We start from the raw sequence: 23,076 nt of genomic DNA on the forward strand, positions 1-23,076 counted from the left end.
TCACTCCTGGGTTTCAGGCTTTAAAACACAAATTTGAGAAACTCGCCTACGGATCTCTTTTGTCTTCACACCATAGACAATTGGGTTAAGGGCAGGCGGTACTAGCAGATAAATGGTAGACAAGAGGATATGAGCATAAGGTGATACATGACCAAAGCGATGGCTGAAGAAGGAAAAAAAGGCAAGGATATAAAACTCCATGAAGACAACAATGTGGGCAATGCAAGTATTGAATGCTTTGAGTCTTGCTTCCTTCTGGGGAAGACGGAAAACAGCCTGAAAAATTAGAAAGTAGGAGATGAAGATAAATATCATGTCAAAACCTAGAATAGCAAAAGCCACAAAGAGTCCAAATGATTTGTTAACACGGACATCTTCTGCAACCAGCTTGACCACAGCCATGTGTTCACAGTAAGAATGAACAATAACCACAGAATGGAAAAGATGCAATCGTCTGAGTAGAATGGGTAAAATCCCAACAAGCACTGTTGCCCGGATCGCCACCATAAGTATCATCCGAACTAGAAATAAAGGTGTGAGGATGGATGTGTGTCGTAAAGGATTACAGATGGCAACATAGCGATCGTAGGCCATTGCTAGTAGGATGCCAGATTCCATGCCTTGCAGTGCATGAATGAAGAAGAGTTGTGCTAAGCAAACATCAAATGCCATGGAACAGGAACCAAACCAGAAGATGGCCAACATCTTGGGAGCAATGGCTACACAGAGACCAAGGTCCGTCACAGCCAGTACAGCCAGGAAGATGTACATGGGTTGGTGAAGATTGCGTTCTGTAGGGATGATGATTAGCAAGAAGATATTTCCCATCAGTGCCACCAAACAGACAGCACAGAATGGAAACCCAATCCAGAACTGCACGTGCTCTAGTCCAGGGATCCCAATTAAGATCACTGTTTTTGGGTTCAGATATGACATGTTGGTGGATCCCATCAGGCTGGTAAATCTCTTCCTCACCTCTGATTCTGATACATACCTCTTGAGAGAAAAAAATAGGATGGAAGAAGTGAATTCTTGAGCATAAAAATCCTTGATGGAAAATATGGTCAAGTATCTTTGAATCTTTTGGAATCAATTTAAATAAGTATCAGAATGAAACCTTGGATATCTTTCCCCAAAGCCACTGCAGGTGTTTTTGGATAAGGAAAATGATCCAGTGTTTATCACCTAGGAATTGTAGAATTGGAAATTATGATCTATGTTTATTGATCTTGCTAATCCTTAGAGTGTTCAGAAATGATGTTACAGAGGATATCACTGTACATTTGTCTGTATCCAACTTCAAACTCCAACAACATTTCGGGTTAGATGAAATTTCTTTGTGACACATGAAATTAAAGTCTAGATCCTCAAGCCTGTAACTTATTAGTTTGTTTAAAGATCAGATTTTCAGATAGTGTGATCTTTTTCAGTCTTCTCATTTTCTCTGGTTTAGGGAACAAAATGCCTCCCCACAATCTTAGGAACTGATTCTCAAATGAAGTTGTGAGGATGTTTGTTCTTTCTGACAATACTGGTTGACTTGTTTATGAGCTGACTGTTTTACAGATACTTAGAAGTGATGTAGAAGAGATATTCTTTATTAGCAGCTATAAAGCATATTCCACTCACTGAGATAACCCTTAGCAAAAACTCTCAATATAGATGTATAAGTAGAAGAGGGTAGGAAGAAATTTAAGTACCACAGATCTTAGAGGAGACAGAATTGAGAAAATAGAAAGTCAATGAGTATAAAGACACAATACCTTAACATAGGAAAGTATTAAACAAAAACTGACCTACTATTTAACTTCCATAGCTTAAATGTTTTAATGATATTAATGTGTTTCAGTTGCAACAGGGCAACATTGACTGTGAACTATTCCACTGTTTATAATAAGCTCAACTTAATGTAGATGTTTTCTTTCATTCTACTGTATCTGTTTTCTTTCATTCTACTGTATCAGTTGGCAAAGATAACAATTTGCTCTTTTTTAAAATGTATTTCTTTACTTCATAGTCATACTTCTGGTATTTTTATTACTTTCTTTCTTTAAAATTATATTCACTAGGGGATTAAAGATCTAGACATAAGAACGGAAACCATAAAATACCTGGAAGCAAAGATGGGTCAAACACTATATGACATACACTTCAGCAACATCTATAGAGAACCCAATGCAACAATAGTGAAGGCAAGGATAAATAAATGAGACTACGTCAAGTTAAAGAGCTTCTGTATAGCAAAAGAGACATTGCAAAAAACAAACAGGCATCCCACTGAGTGGGAAAAAAAAATTCTCACACAAAACTAGTGATAAAGGATTGATCAAAATATGCGGAGAACTGATGAAACTCAACAAAAATAAACAACCTCATCAAAAAATGGGCAGAAGAGAACAAAAGACACTTCACCAAAGAGGAAATGCAGATGGCCAACAAGCATATGAAAAATGTTCAACATCACTTGTAATAAGGGAGATGCTAATTAAAACCACAATGAAATTACCACCTCACCCCAGTGAGAATGGCACATCTCCAAACAACTAGCAACAACAAATGTTGCGGAGGATGTGGAGAAAAAGGAACTCCTCTGCACTGCTGGTGGGAATGCAAACTAGTACAACCACTATGGGAAACTGTGTGGAGGTTCCTCAAACTGCTAAACATGGAGCTTCCCTATGACTCAACGATCCCACTCCTAGGTATCTACCCAAAAGACACAAAAACACTGATTCAAAAAGATACCTGCACCCCCATATTTATTGCTGCTTTATTCACAATTGGAAAGACAATGAAACGGCCCAAACACCCAAAAATGGATGACTGGATTAAAAAGATGTGGTACATATACACAATGGAATATTACTCAGCAACCAATAAAAAGAAGCACATGTCTTTTGCAGCAACATGGAGGGAACTGGAAAAGATCATGCTTAGCGAAATAAGCCAGAAAGAAAAGGAAAAATACCAGATGGTTTCTCTCATAGCAAGAACATAATGGAACAGGTGAGAAAATAATGATAATGATGAAAAGCTATATACCAGAGACATTTTGTGGGGGTGGAGTGGGGAATGGGATCAAAAACAGTGGGGGGAGGGAAATGCACTGGACTATGGTGATGGTACATGGGTGATTTGGTGATGGGAAGCCCAAGGGGATTGCAACTGAGATGGAAAAATGCACAAAATTTTGTAAAAATAAACTATTTTATATATATATAATTGGAAGCCACCTAACTGTCCCACAGTAGGGAATTAACTAAATAAGTGGTAGAACATATAAGACACTTCATAGTTGTTCAAGTTGTTACTATGAGAATGTTTGTTTGTATAAGAAATATTTACCATATAGTTTCCATACAAACAAGCTAAATAAAGAAAATTCCAGCTAAAAAAATTTATATTCACTAGGGACCTCCCTGGTGATTCAGGGCTTAAAGCCTCAGCACTATCAAGCAATTGGCAACCACTGCAGTAAGAATTCAAACTCCATTCCCACCGCAAGCCCAGAGGTAACCCCCATGGTACAGCAGACCTCTCCTGTCTCATCAGCTGCTCCCCTCGGGAGCATATTTCAACGGGTAGGGTATGATTTATAGTTACTGTGACAACATAGATACCAAAACTATGCCACCCATAAGATGCTCCAATATTAGACCTTCTTTCCCTCCACATCTTCCCAGACTACCCCCACCCCCACCCTCTCCAACACACACAACTTTGCAAACCACATATTCTCTTCTTAGTTGTAATAAACCAGGCAATGTTAGAGTTAATTTGCTAGTAAACATCAAAAGAAGAACCTGAAATCATGATTTTCATCTGATCCAGCCACTAATTAACAAAGATGTGTCAGTAGAGATTTCTCCACATATAATTAAAATTATTTCTACATCTCTTTAACCTCCAAGTGAAATGAATCTAACCCATCCCTCAGTGATAAAAATAAAATGTGAGTAGGGAAAATAAAAGGTGACATACCAGAGAAGCTCTTTTACTGAGATACACTGATTAACTGTCCTTCCCACTTCCTTTTAAAATTTGCTATAATTAGCAACACCTAGCTGAACTCAGGCCCTAGTTCAGGAGGAAGAAACTCACCTGGAAAAACAGATAATTATCCAGAATGTAAGCTCAGTGAACAGAGCCACTCTTTTCTGCCATGCTTTGAACTTGGATAGGTATTAATAGTAGAGTCTTTCATCATCTCTCTTAGCTATTGCTTTCTTTGGTCTGTGATTCTATTACTCCTTGAGGTCCCAGGGCAATTTTCAGACCTGGCCCTAGAGAGATCAGGAAACTTCTGAAATTCAGCTGTTTTGCATTAGAAAGGTATCCCTCCTATCATGTGGAAACACAGCCAAAGTATTGAGTTATCTCTTGAGAAAGTATTTCCAAAAAATAATAATCAAAAAACTACTAATTATGGGTCACTTTCAGAACATGGCAAATCTGAGATCACTAGGAGTGTGAGGAAGAAAATTTGAGAAAAGGAGCATTTGTAGAATGAAAAGATGGAAATTAGCAATTTAGTTTTCTTTATGTTCTATGGCAGACTTGCATTGGTACACTATTAGATGAAACTCATTGCTACGAGAATGTCTACTGATCTGTCAATATTTTGTTGTTTCATAAAACATAAGTAAAATTGTGGAGGGTGTAATCTGGATGATGGTGGAAGTTGATGGGTGCCTAGATGGCTGGCATGGTAACATTTATCTAAACTATACCTCTGAATTATATATAGCATTGTAGCCCAACATCACAATAAATAATAATACAATTAAAATAAACAAAGAACACACACAACTCAAGAACGAAAGAAAAAAATTTTTAAACAAGTAAAACTTGAAAAGACGTTTTCCAATGAAGACTTATAAAAGTACACAGATTTATGAAAAGATACTTAATACCACTAATCACTGGGAAATGCAAAAATACTTGTTAGAATCTATTTTCAGGCCATCCCTGGTGGTACAATGGGTTAAAGAGCAGCACTGCAAGCAAGCTGCAGCCGCTTCAATGTGAGTTCAATACCCAGCCCAGGAGGGGACCCACATGGCACAGCAGACCTCTCCTGACCTGCCCCCTACTCCCTTCAGCAGTGCACTTCATCAGTGTCCCTGTTCTGCCCCCAACTCTGTCTCTGGTGAATCTTCTCATCGCCCCCACACCTCTGGCCTATACCCCAGTTCTGTATGCATAAATAAATGATAAATCTTAAAAGAATTAATATTTTCAAAAAAGTCAAGTGGTAACAAGTGCTGGTTAGACTGTCTAGAATGTGAGGGAAATGGAACACTTATGCACTCTTTGTGGACTGTAAACTGTTATTGTGAAAAACAGTATGAGTTCCCTCAAAAAATTAAAAATAGACTACCATATGAACTAGCAATCCACTTTTATGAGAAGACTCACCCCTGTTTCAGGAAACCAAAACTGTGGATACCTAGTAGTGGGAGAGCAACTGGGAACTATGGGGGAGCGGAGGCATTGTTGGCTGAGAAGCCAGATGAGCTTGTGTCACATGGAAGGCAGGCAGCCCCTCTTACTTTCCATCTTTGACTTACATCCTAGTACTGCTAAGGAGACTTGGAGACCACAAGTGCAGGAAAGCATGTAGACTCAAGAACTCTTAGAGGAGCCATAGTTAGAGACCCATGGGAAGGAGGACAATGATAGCTCTTAACTTAATTTGTGCTCTGATTTTGCTCCTTTTGTCCCAGACTTACTTGGCCCCTTTTCACCCTTTTTCCACTGCAGTTCCCCACAACAAGATGCCTTAGATTTGTGGTGAAATTTTGGGAGTTGGTGGTCCTACTTTGGGGTAACCCGGTTTGGCTAGATATTTACCCATTAGAGAATGGGTAACTTTGGATGATTTTTCGGGGAAACAAAAAGGCCTCCTTTCTCCCTATGAACACTAATCCTATTACTTTTTAGACCAATTAATACCTCTCTTTCTTTCTCTGTCTGTTTGCCCCTTTTTATTTTTGTTTGTAAATAAAACTTTTTATTAACCTTTCTATGTGTGCCTGCCCTTGGATCTTGTTCTGAGTTGTTTTGATTGTTTAAGCACATGAGTAGGGACTCCAACCCAGGCCATCTATTTCCCTTTGGAGTTGTCCTGTAACAATCTGGTTACAGTACCTAAAGAGAAATCCTATACCTCTAAAACATAACCCGTGTTATAAACCAACATTACCTCAATAATAAAAGAATTTTCAAAATTATTAAATCTTAATAATTGCCCTCCAGTTTCTTGCAGGGGGAAAGACAGAGAACCCGCATGTGCAGGTGGAATGTAGTCATCATTCCCGTGCCAGGGCATAGTCCAACCCAACACAAACCATAAAGCTGCCTCCCTTCCACCCTGCCACAGGGACCTGCCCTACTCAGTCACTCCTCCTGACTCCTGAAGGGAGCTGATGGGACCCACGGGTACCAAGGGTCCCTAAAGTTTCTTGACTTCTGTGCAAGCAAATTTTCATGAGGAAGTCAGTATATGTGAATAGAAATGAAGTTATATTATAGGTGACAGTCCACACTTAAGAGTGAGGGCAGACAGGCTCTTAGGAGAATCAAGTGGATCTTAGCTGCTGATAGAAATACTTGCTTAGTTTGAGGGGCAGGTGCTCGTAGATGGGTTTCTGAATGAGTTCTGACCAGTTCTGTTTAACAGGACCAGTGTCCTCCTGTTGGTTAAATAGAACAGAAGTTTTACAAGTCTTGGTGTCCAGTATGCAGTAAGTGTCTAAACTGATAGTGTTTGGGTCACTTTATTCTGGAATGGGCATAGCTGTTTCACAGTTACTGGAATAGGAAAGAGTGGGGCCGTGGCTTTTGTGACACACCCTTGAATTCATGCTGAAGTGGCTTTAGCTTTTCAGTGCTGTGCTTTAACCTTCTGTGCCACCAGGGAGGGCCAAACTTTGGGTTTTTAACTGGAAACTATTTTAAATATATTCTTTCTTTTCTCTCTATTGCTCACTAATTATATTAAAGTTCTTTCCTACTGAATACATTATGCCCTAAGAGCATACTTTATCTTTAAGCATCAGAGGGAAGAACCTACTTAGAGTAAGCAGGTTCAGACATAGGGTGCCCCTCATTTGGCCCACTATCAGACAGAAGTTGAAATGACCAGGCTCAGGATCTAGCCAAGCTGTCTTGGTACCAGCAGGACACTGAGGCTTCAGTCGCCGTGAGTCTTGGGTAACACACTGATTCTTCACGAGCAGTCATGAATGAGCTGTCTTGGAGTACCTGTGTCCTTGTCTGAATAGGTCAACTCAGGTCTCCTGCAAACTGGGCCAGCTCACAGATCTACAGTACGGTCACTAGTTGCATTCCTTTTTTGGTATTTTGTATTTGATGTGTTTATTATTACTTCTTTAAGTAGTTTTAATGTATTGATTATATTAAGCATGTGTAATTTTATACACAGTGATAGAGTACTAAACTTTATTGGTGATTATATAGGAAAATATTACAACCTAACCATTTTTTTAACAAAAATTCTGTTGGAAGTATTTGAAGGTGACATGGTAAATTAAGTATTGGGGACAGATTCCAAAAAGATGGCTTCTATATGAATACTTGGAGATTGAATCAGAAGGAGCCAACCAGGTGGAGAATGAGAAGATAATATATGCTTCAGATAAAGCAACTGGCCATATAACCAACTGGTTGTAGAACAACTGGAAAATAATGTCAAGGTTACTAAACAAAAAAGTTTAAGATTAATGATGAAAGATTAAATTAAGTAGACGCCTGAGTATAAAGTCTATAAAACATTTGAAGTAGCTTGTATTTTGTGCTTTAAGTAATGAATAATGCTAAAGGGCAAGTGTTGGGATAACAACTCCTTTAAATTTTGTTTACATTAGAATATCTCATTTTCCCTAATTTTTGGAGGGGCAGTTTTGTCAGACAAGGAATTCTTGATTTTTTTCCACAATATTTTGAATATATTATCCTACTGCTTTCTGAACTGAAAGGTTTATGCCACAAGGTGATATAGGAATGAAGTTGATTTATTAAAGTAATAAGGAATGTATCCTGTGTCATTTCAACTCCCAACAGAACCAATGGCATTATGTGGTTGGTGGATTATATCAGCATACTGAGGAGATTGCTACATCTGTAGCTACAAACCTTAGGGAATACACAGAAAATTACTATCCCTGAAATTAGGAAGATTATTAATCTTTACCAACAACACAAAGAACCCCCCCTCCCCAACCTCTTCTCCCAATGATCCTAGGCCCACAAGGACTTGCTTGTACATGATGTTATTCCTATTTATCCTCTGAGATTACTACGTTGAAACTGCTTCATATAGAAGCTACACATTTAGGTTGTTTCTTGTCTCTGACTGAACTAACTTAGGTAGTTATTAAATCAAAGGACAGAGAAAAATGATATGAGCAATGCAAAGAAAATTTTAAAAGACATTGGACTCCCTTAAGTACCATCTCTTTCCAAATGACCTGGACTAAAGGGAGGAGATAGAATCATTTGAATACACACCTCTCATTCTCTAAGGAGGAAATGAAGAAAAAGTTCAATCTAGGAAACAAAGATCTTTTTTAAGTTTATCATAGAAGTGAGGATTATCTCTTATTTTGACTACATTTTATACTGTGTGATTTATTGACAGAAGAAAAATATCGATACCTCGTGATCATTGCGAACTACAGGTTGGCTATCTTCAGAAAGATGATATCACAGAGATTACGTTGTATGTGTTTGTGCACAAAAGTGTTTAGAAACATGTGTATAGGTGGGGAGGTATGTGTACTTTCCAAATCTGCTCTTGCAATGCTCTGTATTACACTTATGCCTCTAACATATAAGGACCAATTGATGGTAGCCACTGCACTGCTCTAGAGGATCTAAGAGAGGTGAGTGTAAAAGACTTCCTTTTATTTATATTTTATTATACATGAATGTGTGGGGACCAGTGTTTGCCCAGAGAATCTCATCTCACTTTAGTCACTCTGTATTCTTGAGGTCCCAAGGACACTAGATTTTAATTTGTTAAATAATGATTGTCCCTCCTGGTGGAACTTAGTTTCTGCTCCTCTCATTTATCTGTGTGTGTGTGTGTGTGTTTGCAGAGAGACGTATTAATCTATCAGTATCTACCTACCTGTCACTTATCATTAAGCTATATCATTTATCCATCTGTCAATACTTAAGTCCATGAATCAGAGTCACATATTTACATTTCACTGTTAGTGCCTTTTGCTCAAGAAAGCTTTCCTTGATTCACTAAACTTAATTTGATCCCTTGCTGTCATTTCTGTATAACTCATCTTTTCTTTCATTGGGCAAAATTTTTCCACAATTTAAATTACATTTTTAAATTAAAATATAATTATGTTTTAAATTCAAATTATGAAAAAATTATCTATGTATCTTCCAGTTTTATTATTGTTATTATTATTATTATTATTATTACCAGGGCCTTATAAACACCTAGGAAATATTTCCTCAACTAAAAATATATAAAGAATGGAAGATGTATTAGCATGATTCTGGAAAGCAGAAATAAAAGTAATTCTGTGTAAGTTCTTATTAGTACTTATGACATTTATAAGAACTTGGATTTTTTTAAAATATTTATTTGTTTATGCACACAAAACTGGGGTACAGGCTTGTGGTTCAGGGGCCATGATAGGATTCACCGGAGACAGCAGAGTAGAGAGCAGAACAGGCAGACTGACAAAGCACATTGCTGAGAGGAGCAGTGGGCAGGTCACGAGAGGTATGTCAGCCATGTGGGTCACCTCCTTACCAGGGATCAAGCTCATCAAATTCATGCTGAAGCAGCTGTGGGCTAGTTTAATAGTGCTGCTCTTTAACCCATTGCAACAAGACCCCAATTATAAGAATATGAGACAAAAGAAAGACACATTTTCCTTAAGAACTGATGGCACCAATACACAAATGCCAACTACTACTTTTGAGGAGAACAGGAAAAGTAGAAAACAAAGGTTTGGTTTCGTTGAAAATTTTTAAGTGATTTAAGGGTTCTTTTCTTCTTTAAACCTTCCAAACTCTATCTCATGCTCAACTATTTCATCCCAAGTCTTCTCTGCCATGGAGATTTGACTGTTCATTAAACTATAGGTAGTAATATGACATATGTTTTATTCAGTAACTGACATTCTGACATTATGCCTACTTGCCATCCAATAAATAAACTGCTTCTCATGTTTTACAATCTGGGTCTAGATAACCAAAGGAGCACAATGAGGATACATGTTAAGTGAAATGATGTCAATGTGAACAGAGATGAAGATCATGAGTGTGGTTAATGTTAAGAAATACATTAGCATTGATATGTATTTCATGCTTCACAAGAACATAATGTATGCTATTTAAAATGTTTGGAAATAAAAACATAAATAATAGTAAAAAAGCAATATTACAATACTATCTCAGATCAGTCACATATACAGAGTGGCAAATAAAATGCTGACAATAACCCTACTTCAAAAGCTGTACCAAAAACTTCAATATCAGGCAGACAGGGGTGGACAGAGAACATTTATTTCTATTTCCCTAGTGACTGGCAACATGGGTTAGAGAATCTTCTACCTAAGGTAATGATCCTTTCAATAAGCAGTGGTATTTTCACAAGCCTTTGTTCAGCTTGATCACTTTCACTTATGGAAAACTTACTGACACCAGAGAAATGCTGAATGAGAACCCAAAGGAGAAGCTTCATAACTATTCAGAAAATACTTATTGAATAAAGGACAAGTGACAAGTGTGAATACATAGGAATCTGTTACTGGGATTAAGGGACAAAATAATTTACAAAGTTTCCTGAAATAACTTGTACATCATTACTAAAGTTATGAGTCTGATTTCAGTGAATTAAAATTCCCAGATTATGAATTTCAGTCATTTCTTAATAATGCATCATTAACAATCCTCCTGATCAAAATTTCCATATTTTTCAGAATCTGGTTGTAATCCTGGCATAGCAACTTCAGATGTACCAATACAAAGCAAAAAATAAACCATCATGCATCCTCTCAATACTTCTCATCCCTCTCCTGTTACCTTCCTGTTGGTGGGAATCCCAGGACTGGAGCACCTGCATGTCTGGATTGGGATTCCCTTCTGCTCCATGTATGTGGTGGCTGTTGTTGGAAACGTGACTATCCTAGCAGTGGTGAGAGCAGAGCGCAGCCTCCACAAGCCTATGTTCCTGTTTCTGTGCATGCTGTCCCTCACGGACCTGGTCCTCTCTACATCCACGCTGCCCCGCATGCTCTGTCTCTTCTGGTTTGGAGCACGCAACATCACCTTTGATGCCTGCCTGACCCAGATGTTCTTCATTCACAGCTTCACTGCTTTGGAATCAGGTTTTTTCCTGGCCATGGCCATTGACCGTTATGTGGCCATTTGCTACCCACTGCGCCACACCGTCATTCTCAATAACACTCGCATCTGCATAATGGGTATTTTAGTGGTGATCCGGGGTGTGGCCTTCTTTACTCCACATCCCATCCTACTCAAACAGCAGCCCTATTGCAGATCACGCATGATTGCCCACACCTACTGTGAGTTCATGGCTGTAGTGAAGCTAGCATGTAAGGACATAGGAACCACCAAGCGCTACAGTCTCAGTATGGCCTCCATCATTGGCTCGTGTGATGCCATTCTCATTGCTGTGTCCTATGCCTTCATTCTCCGTTCAGTATTCCGCCTGCCATCCCGGGAGGCTAGTTTTAAGGCTTTAGGCACATGTGGATCTCATGTTTGTGTTATTCTTGTCTTCTACTCCACAGCTGGCTTTTCCATTTTCACTCACCGTTTTGGGAAAAATATACCTGCACATATCCACATCTTTATTGCAAATATGTACCTATTGGTGCCCCCTTTCCTCAATCCCATTGTGTATGGAGTAAGAACCAAGAAAATACGGGAATATGTTCTTAGAACACTAATGGTCAAAGTGGCTTTATTTAAGTTGAATCACTAAAATAAATCATTCAAGAATAAGTGGAAATAGCAGAGATAATTTAAGGAAAATAATTGATTTAACTACCTTAAGTGGAATCACAATAACCACCTGAAAGTTCATTTATTTATCGTATGCCTGTGAGTTACAAAAATCCTAATTCAACATATTATTTTGGCTTTTTATTTATTAAAAATTAGATCGCTAATCTCCTCTACCTACCTGTTTTTGGAGGACAGTGACAAATTGAGAGTGAAGATATATGTGAAAGGTTAATTTACCAGTATAGACAAAATATTTCTCTAGAGAACTAAATGATGCATGGCATATACCTGACAATTTGAAACAATTGTTAATGTGAATGTGATTTTTCTAGAATAGGTGATTTGTGTTACCTACTCTCTAATGAAATCAAATCAAAGTATTACTGTCTATTCAGAATAATCAGTGAAATTAATTGCACACAAACACTTAAAATTAATACCAAGAAATGAATGTCCCAAAAAACAAAGAAATAATACGAAAAATATCAAAACTCTAATTTTTGTGCTGTGACTGCTCAATTTTCTAGAGAAATTGTGATAGAGATGGAGAATATTCTATAAAATAACCCAATATCCAATAATTTAATACTGAAGTCATAAATCACTTTCATATTTAATAGAAATATTATCACATTACCAGGTCATCTCATACAGTGACTCTGTCTTACTGACTAGGTAACTACATTTTTTTTTTTTTTTTAGTATATGCTCTTAAGTTTTTCACCTCCCCCATTGATTAACCCTAATAAATCACACTCGTACTCAAACACACAAAGAAATATCTCTCAATTTATCAATACTCAGTTCATAATTAATAATTTAATTTTTAAATTTTCTCAATGTTAACTTCTAGAAATGCAACTGATTTTTCTGTGTTGGTTTGTATTCTGTAATTTTGCTGAACTTGCTTATTGGTTCTGGAGTGTGTGTGTGTGTCAACTCTTTATACTTTTTATTTATAAAACTATGTCAACTGGGCCCTCTCTGGTGGCATAAGGCGTTAGAGCACAGCACTATGAAGCTATCCACAGGCACTGCAGCATGAGTTCAACCCCAGCCAAGAAGCTGATCCACATAGCAAGGCAGACCTTTCCTGCCTCACACACTACTCCTCTCACCAGTGTATTTCTGTGGATCTACTTGTTCTGTTTCCCACTCTGTCTCTAATGAATTCTCCAAGCCCCCACACCTATTCCTCTGGCCTATACCCCAATTCTTGTATTCATAAATAAATAAATCCTTAAAAAATAAATATATAAAACTAAGCCAGCTGTAAACAAGTGATTTTACATGCTCTTTCCCAATTTGGACACCTGTTATTTTTTTGGCTTGTCTAATTGCTTATAGTACTAGCTCAGGCTTCTACTACTAGGTTTAATATAAGTGATGAAACTGAGTATTCTTACCCTACCTCTGATTATAAAACTTTCCTTCTATAGTCAGATATTTATATGACATTGCCCATTTCATCAAGTACACATTAGCTGTGGGTATTTCACATATTGCCTTTATATATTGAATTTGCTGGTAGCTTCTTATTGTCCCTTTTCTAACTGAAAAAGAAAGAGGACAATTATCAATCTGTTGTTTTTTTCAAATCAACCAATTACCAAAGTCACTAGTCCTTATATTAGGGTGGCAGGCATCTATAATAGTCAGAATCTAACAGGGAAAAAGGAAACACTTAGTACAGAAAATCATTACTATTCATTTACACAAATTATACAGCTTCTAAGAAGACAAATGTTTGATAGTGAAAACTCCCAGAAATGATAAAATGCAGAAAATTACACCAACTATAAGTCTGCAAAACACAGAAAGGCACCAGTAGTTAATCTTATCTCAGGAAGATGGATCTGTAAGAGGAAGTGGAGACCATGGAAGTCAATTCTGGCACAATCTGGATCTATGCAGTAAATGTAGTTGAAAAGAGCAAGAAACAGAAATATTCTGTCTCCTTTTCCACTCTCTAATATATTCCTGCCAGTAATCCTACCAAACAAACCCAGCATAAATTCAGGTAATGTATCATCCCGAGAAAACAGCCTGTCAAGTCTGTCTCTCCTGAAATATATGGCAAGAAAGGAGAGTGAGGATGGACATATCTGTAAGGAAACACATCCAAACTTTATATGACATTTCAACTAAAACACAAAGAGTGATATTCTTGCACAAGAAATGATACTTAAACAAGTTCAGGGAGTAATGTTCAGGAGCTTTCATTTTTTATCAGAATGAATTGTGTGTAGGTATTTTACTTAAGAACACTTTGGAGGCATGTTGGAATATTAATGTCACCCTGATTAATTTATGAATATGGTTACATAACATGGTCTACTCCTTGTTCTCATCGCATGTGTTATAAGAAAGCATAAATTGATAGTAACTACACATGCTTAAGCTCAAGAGATAAAACAAATCAAATATTTTAAGAAGCTTGGAGCCTGGAGATTGTTTATTAAGCTCAGAGCTCAGGTGGTTGTATGCCACAAGGTTGATTCCCTCCAAGAATCCAAATATGTCTGGAGAGACTGGAAGACATTAGTGAAATTGTTAACAAACAGCATTCTCATGAGAGGCCATATACAGGATATTCCTTGCAGGCTTCTGGTCCCCCAGGATAAAAAGTCTAATAATACCTGATATAGCGATAGCCAATATTAAGCTGAGTTTCAGGGTAAACAATTAGACCAACTCATCATTGAGGTAGGATAACCTAGATATAAGCAGGAGGGTTATGATTGATGTGGGAAGGGGGAATTCAATAGTTCCCTGAGAAGGGACTGGTAAAGATTAGCTTGGAGGTTCTACTCTGAAGTAGTGAAGACCCAGTGGTTATGGTTATTTGAAAGATGATTCGACTTCTTGTCTTGAAAAAAGTAATATATAAGAAGGTGATTAACTCAGTATTAAATCTGTGATGTATACATTATTCAGAACATTTAATAACCTAGCCCTGTTATTGAGTCCTGAACTATACTGGTCAAAGCTATTTTTTATTATTATGTTTAGTTCTATCCAGACTAAAAGGATGTTTCATATTATATATTATTATCTATACTATATTTGAACTAAAATAATGATTTATTAATTTAAAATTTAGTGTTGTTAGACTACCAACCCAAAATAATTGTGTACACATACCAAGGCACACTTTCTGGTAAGCTGATACCTGGATGCCAATGTTGAATTTAAAAGTTTGCTGTATCAGTGTCAAGTGTATTGTGTGATTGAAGAATATACTATCCACCTTCTGGAGGAGTCATATTGGCTAGTTACAAAAGAGCACAGATATTTAGTGACCTGAACATCCATGTTTTCCAGACTTAGTCATTTTATCTGTTTGGTAGTCCTTTACAAAATGATTTATTGCCATAAAGTTTACCTGCTTTTATAAACACAAAGTCCTTCTTTTATTAATTCAATGACTCACCTTTCTTCTAAGATCAGTTTGTTCTGACCTCATTATAATGCTTCTTTAACTAATTTGCCCAAAAGTTCTTTAGCATTTTCCAAATCACTTTTCTTATAAGTCCTGTCATGGGAAGAGGAGAAGAAGAGTTAAATATACAAATGGTTGTGTTCATCCAACATTGTCACTATTTTTACTCTCAGCTGGTAGAAAAATATATCTGCATACACAACAATATGTGAACTATTACTTTATCCTCTATACTAATACTGTAGAGGATATATAATATGCTAAAATGTATCTAGTAAACTGAAATACTTCCTGCAAAAATAAACTCAAGATAAGAACTAGATGAATGGATAGGTAAGTATGGAGATGCTAAAGATAGATGATAGATAAATATAAAATATTTTCTAAGTGTTCTTACCAAAATAATGTCCACTCTCATATATTTGATGCAATTGTAAAATTATATATGATTTGAAATTAACATTTCTCCCAGCTTACAATAATGAAAAAATTGGTATTTGTATTTTACAATCTTTTGCTTTTAATTATTTATTGAAGTGAATTATATTGTTACATTATGTGTCAGCTATGTATTATTATATGTGTGTTTTAATTTGGACAGGATGATGGAATAACCACTGCTCACATCTCACATAATGTTAACTTACAACAGAACTAATCTTCAACCTACTTTCTTCCTACTGATTGGCATTCCAGGATTGGAGGCAGCCCATATATGGATTTCCATCCCTTTCTGCCTGGTCTACCTACTGTCTGTGATGGGAAATATAGCACTTTTATTAATCATCAAGACAGACCACCAGCTACACGAACCTATGTACCTCTTTCTGTGCATGCTCTCTGTGGCTGACTTGATGCTAACTTCTTCTACACTACCCAAGATACTCAGTCTTTTCTGGTTCAACAACAGAGAGATCTACTTTGAAGCTTGTCTTACTCAAATGTATCTTGTTCATTCTCTGTCTACTATGGAATCTGGCTTTATCTTAGCTATGGCTTTTGACCGCTACATAGCCATTTGCCATCCACTAAGACATTCCACTATCCTAACACCTTCAGTGATTGCAGGTCTGGGCTTGGTTGTTGTCTTCAGAGGAACTATACTCCTCAGTCCACACCCCTTCTTACTGAGGTGGCTCTCCTACTGCAGGACTAATGTCATCTCCCACACTTACTGTGAGTTTATGGCCTTGGTAAAGCTGGTTTGTACTGAAACTAAGATTCGTAGAACCTACAGTTTAATTGTGGCCTTCCTGACTGGGGGACTGGATTTCATATTGATTATTTGTTCTTATGCCCTTATTCTTCTCACAGTCTTTAATCTCCCATCCAAAACTGCTCGTCTTAAGACCTTAAGTACTTGTGTCTCCCATGTATGGGTCATCTTGATGTTTTATACACCAGCCTTTTTCTCTTTTCTTACTCACAGATTTGGCCACCACATTGCTCCCCATGTCCACATTATTATAGCAAATATATACCTTCTAATTCCACCCATGATGAATCCTATTATTTATGGTGTTAAAACCAAAAGAATCAGGGAGGGGTTCCTTAAATTCTTAACACTGAAATGTGTTTGAAAGCATAATTGTGCCTTTGAGATTTTCCCTTTATGTTTTGCTTTCAGATTTAGATTATGATGCCATAGGCAAGACTATCCTTTTCTTAATTCTACCTGCAATTCGCTGTATATGAAAAGTGAAGATTTTCACTACATTTTAAAAATTTGTGCTTGCTAGATCTTCAAATGTTATTTTGGTCCTCCTCCTATTTTGGAATTACTTTTTGTTTTTGGTATGTTGGTATTTTGTTATTTCTTTGTTTGTTTTTGAATCCTGCAGATCTCTGAGACACTTTTTTATTCCACATTTTTCTCCTGCTTTGCTTGTTGGGTATTATCCTCTGACCTATCTTAAAATCTTATCCCTCATTATTTTTTCTGTTATCTCAAATCTGCTTTTGAGCATAAGTAGTGAATTTTACTTTTCATTTATTATTATTTTCTAATCCAGAGCTCCTGTATGGTTTTTTTCATGTAATGATTCCTGTCTCTTTATTGCTATTCTCTAATTGGTTACATAAATTTCAAACTTCCGTCTTCTTCTTTAGACATGATTTTTTGTAAAGTTCTTAGAGCATTTAAGATAGTTTACAAGCAACTGTTTTTCTAGTAAGTAATATTTCTATTTTGATAGTTTTTCCTTAATCCTGTGCATGAAATCTGTGTGTGGTTTTACAGATTCCTAGGAATGTGCTGGAACTTTTCAAATCTTCCTATGACCATCTCCCTCTTTAGCTTTTTCTCGTTTACTGATCTTGTCAACTCAACCAGTAACTTCATCTCCAGATTGTTTAATGTTAAACAATTGCCACCACAAATGCTTTGTTCTCATCTGGTGAATTCTGAGTCAGAACAAATAAAACAATCCTGAGGAGTAACAATCCTGAGGAATAGAATATTTATTGAGCTCCCAGATGTATTAGACAGTAGTATCCTTTGACAATGACACTTGGGTCCCCCCCCCTTTTTTTTTTTTAAGATTCATTTATGTATGGAATAACTGGAGTGTAGGTCAGAGGTGTGAGGAGTGAGAGGATTTGCTAGAGACAAAATGAGGAGCAGTACAAGTATATCTACTAAAATATATTGCTAAGGAGAGCAGTGGGTGAGACAAGAGAGGCCTGCTGTGCCACACGGGTTAGTTCCTTGGCTGAGGATCAAACTCAGGCCATAGCACTGATAGTGCTGAGACTTACCACCAGGGAGACCCCAAAATTTGAACTTCTGACACAATTTTCCCTTCACTTGGATGTCAGATGCTGGTTTTCAATTATATCAAATGCATATACAATAGCTGCTTATTCCTATATCTGATAATTCCTATACCTATGATTTTTTTAGTCAATTTTAATTATTCTTGTTCCTCACTTATTATTAGCTTTGTGTTCCTACTTACTTTTATGAAGTAGACCTCATTAAATTGCTAGACATTGTGAATTTTACCTTGTTGGATGTTGAGTAATTGTTCTTACTCCTATAGGGATTTTTTTTTTTTTTAAGATTTATTTATTTGTGCATACCGAGCTGGGGTATAGGCCAGAGGCTCAGGGGTGGTGAGAGGCTTCACCAGAGACAGAGTGGGGAACAGAACACGCAGATCGATGAAGTACACTACTGAGGGGAGCAGCGGGTGGGTCAGGAGAGGTCTGCCACACCATGTGGTCACCTCGGGGGCAGGCGGGAGTCGAACTCATGCAAAGCAGCTTTAGATTCTCAGTGCTGTGCTTTAACCCGCTTCGCCACCAGGGAGGGCCAAGTCTAACATTTTTAATGTCTCAAGAATCCCAACTCCATATCTAGAATTTTGGAAGCAAGTGGACTCTATCGAGGTTCTACCTCTCTCAAATGTATTTGGTAACTAAGATTGGGCAATCACAAACAAACAAACAACAACCCATGGACTTCCCTTCTCTCAAATTTACTAAATTCATGTCTAATGTCCATTATGTTGAGGACCTTTGCTTCATATATTTTATGGTATTTTGATCGCTTCATGATGTCCTTGTTATTCCCACTTCCAAATGAATGCTCTAAATAGTATTTTGATGTTATATTTTAGAAATCCTTAATTATATGAGTTCTTATATCTGACTATTCACTATTCATTTCAAAAACATTTTCTAAATTTTCACTACTTAAATGAAAACACACATACACACAATACTTGCATAGACTGCCATAAAGTATTTTAAGTTAAGCTAAATCTGTCCAAATGGATGTAAGGAAAATTATAGCCTTCACTCCTTAAGTTCCTTGTACTCTTTAAATTAATTTTGTTTTATCATGGCCAGTTTCCTTGCATTTCAGTGAAAACATCTTCTAAGGGAGCATAAAAGACTATAAAGAATATCTATCAGCGTCAGAAACTGAGAAATGTCCACATATCTGATGATCATTCTTATTCACCTTACACTTACATACCACTAAACAATTGATTTCTCTTACTGACATCAGAAATTATTCAGTCAATCTCAATAAGTAATTAACCATTTTAATTTGCTCTGGTTATTCCATTTTAATTAGCTAAATAAATGAAAATAAATATGCTGTAATTTTTTTTCATAATTTATGAGAGTATGTGTTATTTTTGACACAGAAAAGTAGAGTATTCATGACCATTAATATAAAGAAAAGCATAAATAATACATATCTGATTTTGTTCTTGTATATATATAATGTATCTTACAAGGATAAATAATTAAGTAGTGTTTGTTGATATAGTCATATAAAATAGAAACAACTGTCATAAGGTTACATGGTTGTTTTAGGGTGTTTTAGCCATTCATAGGGGAATCAGGAAATTGTTTTTTTTTTTTTTAAAAAAAAAAAAGATTTATTCATTCATGTATACAGAGCTGGCATACAGGCCAGTGGTGCAGGAGTGGTGAGAGGATTCACCAGAGACAGCGGGGAGCAGAAAAGGAGAAAAGGCAGATAGACGAAGTACATTGCTGAGGGGAACAGAGGGCAGGTCAGTGCAGAGGGGGTAGCAGAGGACTGGTCAGGAAAGGTTTGCCTCACTATGTGGATCACCTCCAGGGTGGGGATCAAACGGCGTTAGCTTCTTAGTGCTGTGCTTTAACCCGCTGCACCACCAGGGAGGGCCCATTGGGAAGTTTTAAAATGGGTTAGGAACAGGTATAGTGTTGGTTTGGGAATAAATTATGAGATAAAGGCTGGAGATTAGCCTAAAACTAATTGCCTACAATATTTTCTATAATAGGTATCATTTAGTGACTTGTGAACTTATTTTGTGATGAAATTAAGATTTGTTTTTCCTATGAGAATAAAAGCCTTCTCCTTGGCCAGCTTGTTGCTAACTAATTTAAATCTTGCTTTCAGGAAACTTACAATTTATTTGTAAGATTAATAAATCACATTTTCAATTATATAAGATTTTACAAAAATTTCAACTACTTGAAAGCTTATCCTGTAAGTACAAATCAGAGTCAAATAACGTAGGCTTTGTCACCTGAATCAGAGACAGTTTCTTGGAAAGCTAATATTGGCTTTAGCTGCTGGACTGAGGAGTATGGGGTTTTTGTTGATAACTGCCAGGAAGATTTTGAGAGATTACATCATGCTCATAGATTTCAAATCACTTCATATTCTGCTGCCCGAAGCTGAGAGAAAGACATTCATATCTGCTGATACTCCCTCATTTTGTTTGAGATACACTCCCTCATTTTGTTTGAGGTACACAAAAGCTTGCCCACACTTCTGTAGAATAAGGAGATTGTGCATTTCTAAAATACAAACAATGATATAAACAAGGTTATCACATCAATAAAAAATACTAATTAAAAGATTTACTTCTCCATATTCTATTGTATCTATAAAGGGACATTCAAATCATTTTCATTCTCAAAGCTTCTTTTGACTTGTCATTTGTTTAAAATCAAATTTAAAACCTAAACTACTCTATAAAGACCTCTGATTAAGTCTCTAATGTGAAATCTCTTCATTCATCTTAAGTGGTTCCAAACAGACAATGGTCTTTGCTATTTTTCAGATCCGCTAAATGTATTACAATTTGGAGATATTTTATTTTCTCTTTGAAATGTACCAGACTCTTCATTATATATATTTATATCATTTCTTTACACACTTCTCATTATTTAAGTCTTATCAAAAATCACCTCTTCTTCAAGGATTTCTGTGACTGATAAACTTACAACAGACACTTATCATTTATTAAAAGACAATCCTATGTAATTTCTCTGTAGTTCATCATTTAAAATAATGGTGATATTGAGTACCCTCACTAGTGGGCTAGATTCTTGGAAAGAAGAAGGGAAGGTATCTGTGTATTCCAATGCTGTTCTCCAAAATATCTAACACAGACTCATGTACCTAGCATGCATTTAATAAATATTTGTTGAATGGAAAATTGTTGCAGTGACACACATACACAAATATATGTCTGTGTATATCTGCATTTTGTTTGGAATATACATCACTATCCTTCTTATAGGTACAGTACTTTTTATAAATACATATGTGTGTACCTCATATGTCTATGTAGATAGAAGTGAATGTGTATGTATATAAGGATATATATATATAATGTTTGTAAATATAAACAGAGAGAGAGATCAAAAAACACAATGTCAGGTATGTTCCATCTGACATAGAGATTCAGTTTTCAACTTTATTTCTGCATTACCCTCTCAGCTGTGTGACCACATATCTTTTTAAAGAGTTATTTATTTATGCATACAGAACTGGGGTACAGGCCAGAGGTTCATGGTGAGAGGACCCACCAGAGACAGAATGGAGAGCAGAAAAGGCATATCAACAAAGTACACTGCTAAGGGGAACAGCAGGCTGGTCAGGAGAGGTCTGCTGCTCCATGTGGTTCATCTCTCTGGTGGGAGATCGAACTCACACTGAAGTTGCTGCGACGAGCTTCACTGCGCTTTAACCATTGCCATCACTAGGGAGGGCCCTGTGTGACCACATGTTTAATGTCAAATGGACTAATGAGGTCACAGAAAGGACTTAAGTAAATAAGTTGTTGTTTTAAAAAGATCCCTCAGTCTTGCTCAAGTCATATTTCTCTGCCAACTAACATCAAGTGATGGACAAAAGTACACCCCTTCAGGTGTCATTTAGACTTTCCAGAAGGTGAAGAAAGAGCTGCTGCACAGTCTGAACCTCCTGGAACTCCTCCCAGTGGGTCTCTAAACCCTGCAATCAGTCTTCTGTGCAGGGAATTACTCAAAACTCTGAGTCCATGCCTTTGATTCAACACAAAACAGTTAATCAGGAGGGACAGATAAGACATATCTCTTATGTTTCCTCAAGTCTAAGAAGTGAGAGAGGATGATGTGGGCACTGCAGCATGCTGTTGTGAGGAAGAGCCTCCAAGAGCTGAGAAATAAATATACACAAATTTTGTGGATTCCTGAAACTTTGCTGTGCTGAGAACAGACTAATAACATGCATCAGAGGAAGATAATTTAGGGGTTTCTCTGTACAGCCACCTTGTTTACAGGTGCATCAGCTTCACCATATGTAACTAGACATTGACAAGTTCCCATCAAGATGTTCTTGAAGTTTTCCTCAGTGATCCATAAGACATTTTAGTCCACCATTCAACTGATACAAACATCCTTAAATCTCTATGATTAAGACAACTTACTAAGGAATAGCATGCTACTACTTCCAAAATGAACATCTTGGTAACCACTGAAATGCTGGAATAGAAAATTTAGGATTATTTTATGATGTTATAAACCATGTTAATCAACTCATCAAACTACATTTATAAAGCAAAAGTAAATTAAAAATTCTCTCTATTGTTTTCATGGGAATCATTCTTGATAAGTGCTATGAAAAATCTTTCAGTATGAGCTTTTCCTTTATTTGATTGTGTGAACAAAAGCAAAGTTTGCAGTGGAGCCAAGGTGTCTTTTTCTTCTGGTAAATGTTGCTTATATGAGTTTGGAAACATACTTAGCTTATATAAAGTGTTACATGTACTCTATTATAAATTTGGAATAATAATAGTAACATCATCATATTTTATACAAATCAGCAGTTA

At 36.7% G+C, this 23,076-nt stretch overlaps 3 protein-coding genes across 3 annotated transcripts; 2 read left to right on the plus strand and 1 right to left on the minus strand.

The window, feature by feature from the left end:
* LOC101625332 (olfactory receptor 52A1-like) lies at positions 1-951 on the minus strand. The gene has a single exon (XM_004683662.1). It carries the CDS (start codon positions 949-951, stop codon positions 1-3), a length of 951 nt encoding a protein of 316 aa, XP_004683719.1.
* Positions 952-11,041: 10,090 nt separating this feature from the next.
* LOC101625559 (olfactory receptor 52E4-like) lies at positions 11,042-12,004 on the plus strand. Its single transcript, XM_004683663.1, has one exon. It carries the CDS (start codon positions 11,042-11,044, stop codon positions 12,002-12,004), a length of 963 nt encoding a protein of 320 aa, XP_004683720.1.
* Positions 12,005-16,104: 4,100 nt separating this feature from the next.
* Positions 16,105-17,049, plus strand: LOC101625790 (olfactory receptor 52K2-like). The gene has a single exon (XM_004683664.1). The coding sequence runs from the start codon at positions 16,105-16,107 to the stop codon at positions 17,047-17,049; it is 945 nt and encodes a 314-aa protein (XP_004683721.1).
* The last annotated feature ends 6,027 nt before the right edge of the window (positions 17,050-23,076 follow it).

Source organism: Condylura cristata, unplaced genomic scaffold (assembly GCF_000260355.1).
Source record: "Condylura cristata isolate star-nosed mole 26May11 unplaced genomic scaffold, ConCri1.0 scaffold00015, whole genome shotgun sequence".
NCBI lineage: Eukaryota > Metazoa > Chordata > Mammalia > Eulipotyphla > Talpidae > Condylura > Condylura cristata.

Coding starts and splice junctions, on each gene's coding strand:
- LOC101625332 (XM_004683662.1), bottom strand. CDS start 951: ATGGGATCCACCAACATGTCATATCTGAACCCAAAAACAGTGATCTTA.
- LOC101625559 (XM_004683663.1), top strand. CDS start 11,042: ATGCATCCTCTCAATACTTCTCATCCCTCTCCTGTTACCTTCCTGTTG.
- LOC101625790 (XM_004683664.1), top strand. CDS start 16,105: ATGTTAACTTACAACAGAACTAATCTTCAACCTACTTTCTTCCTACTG.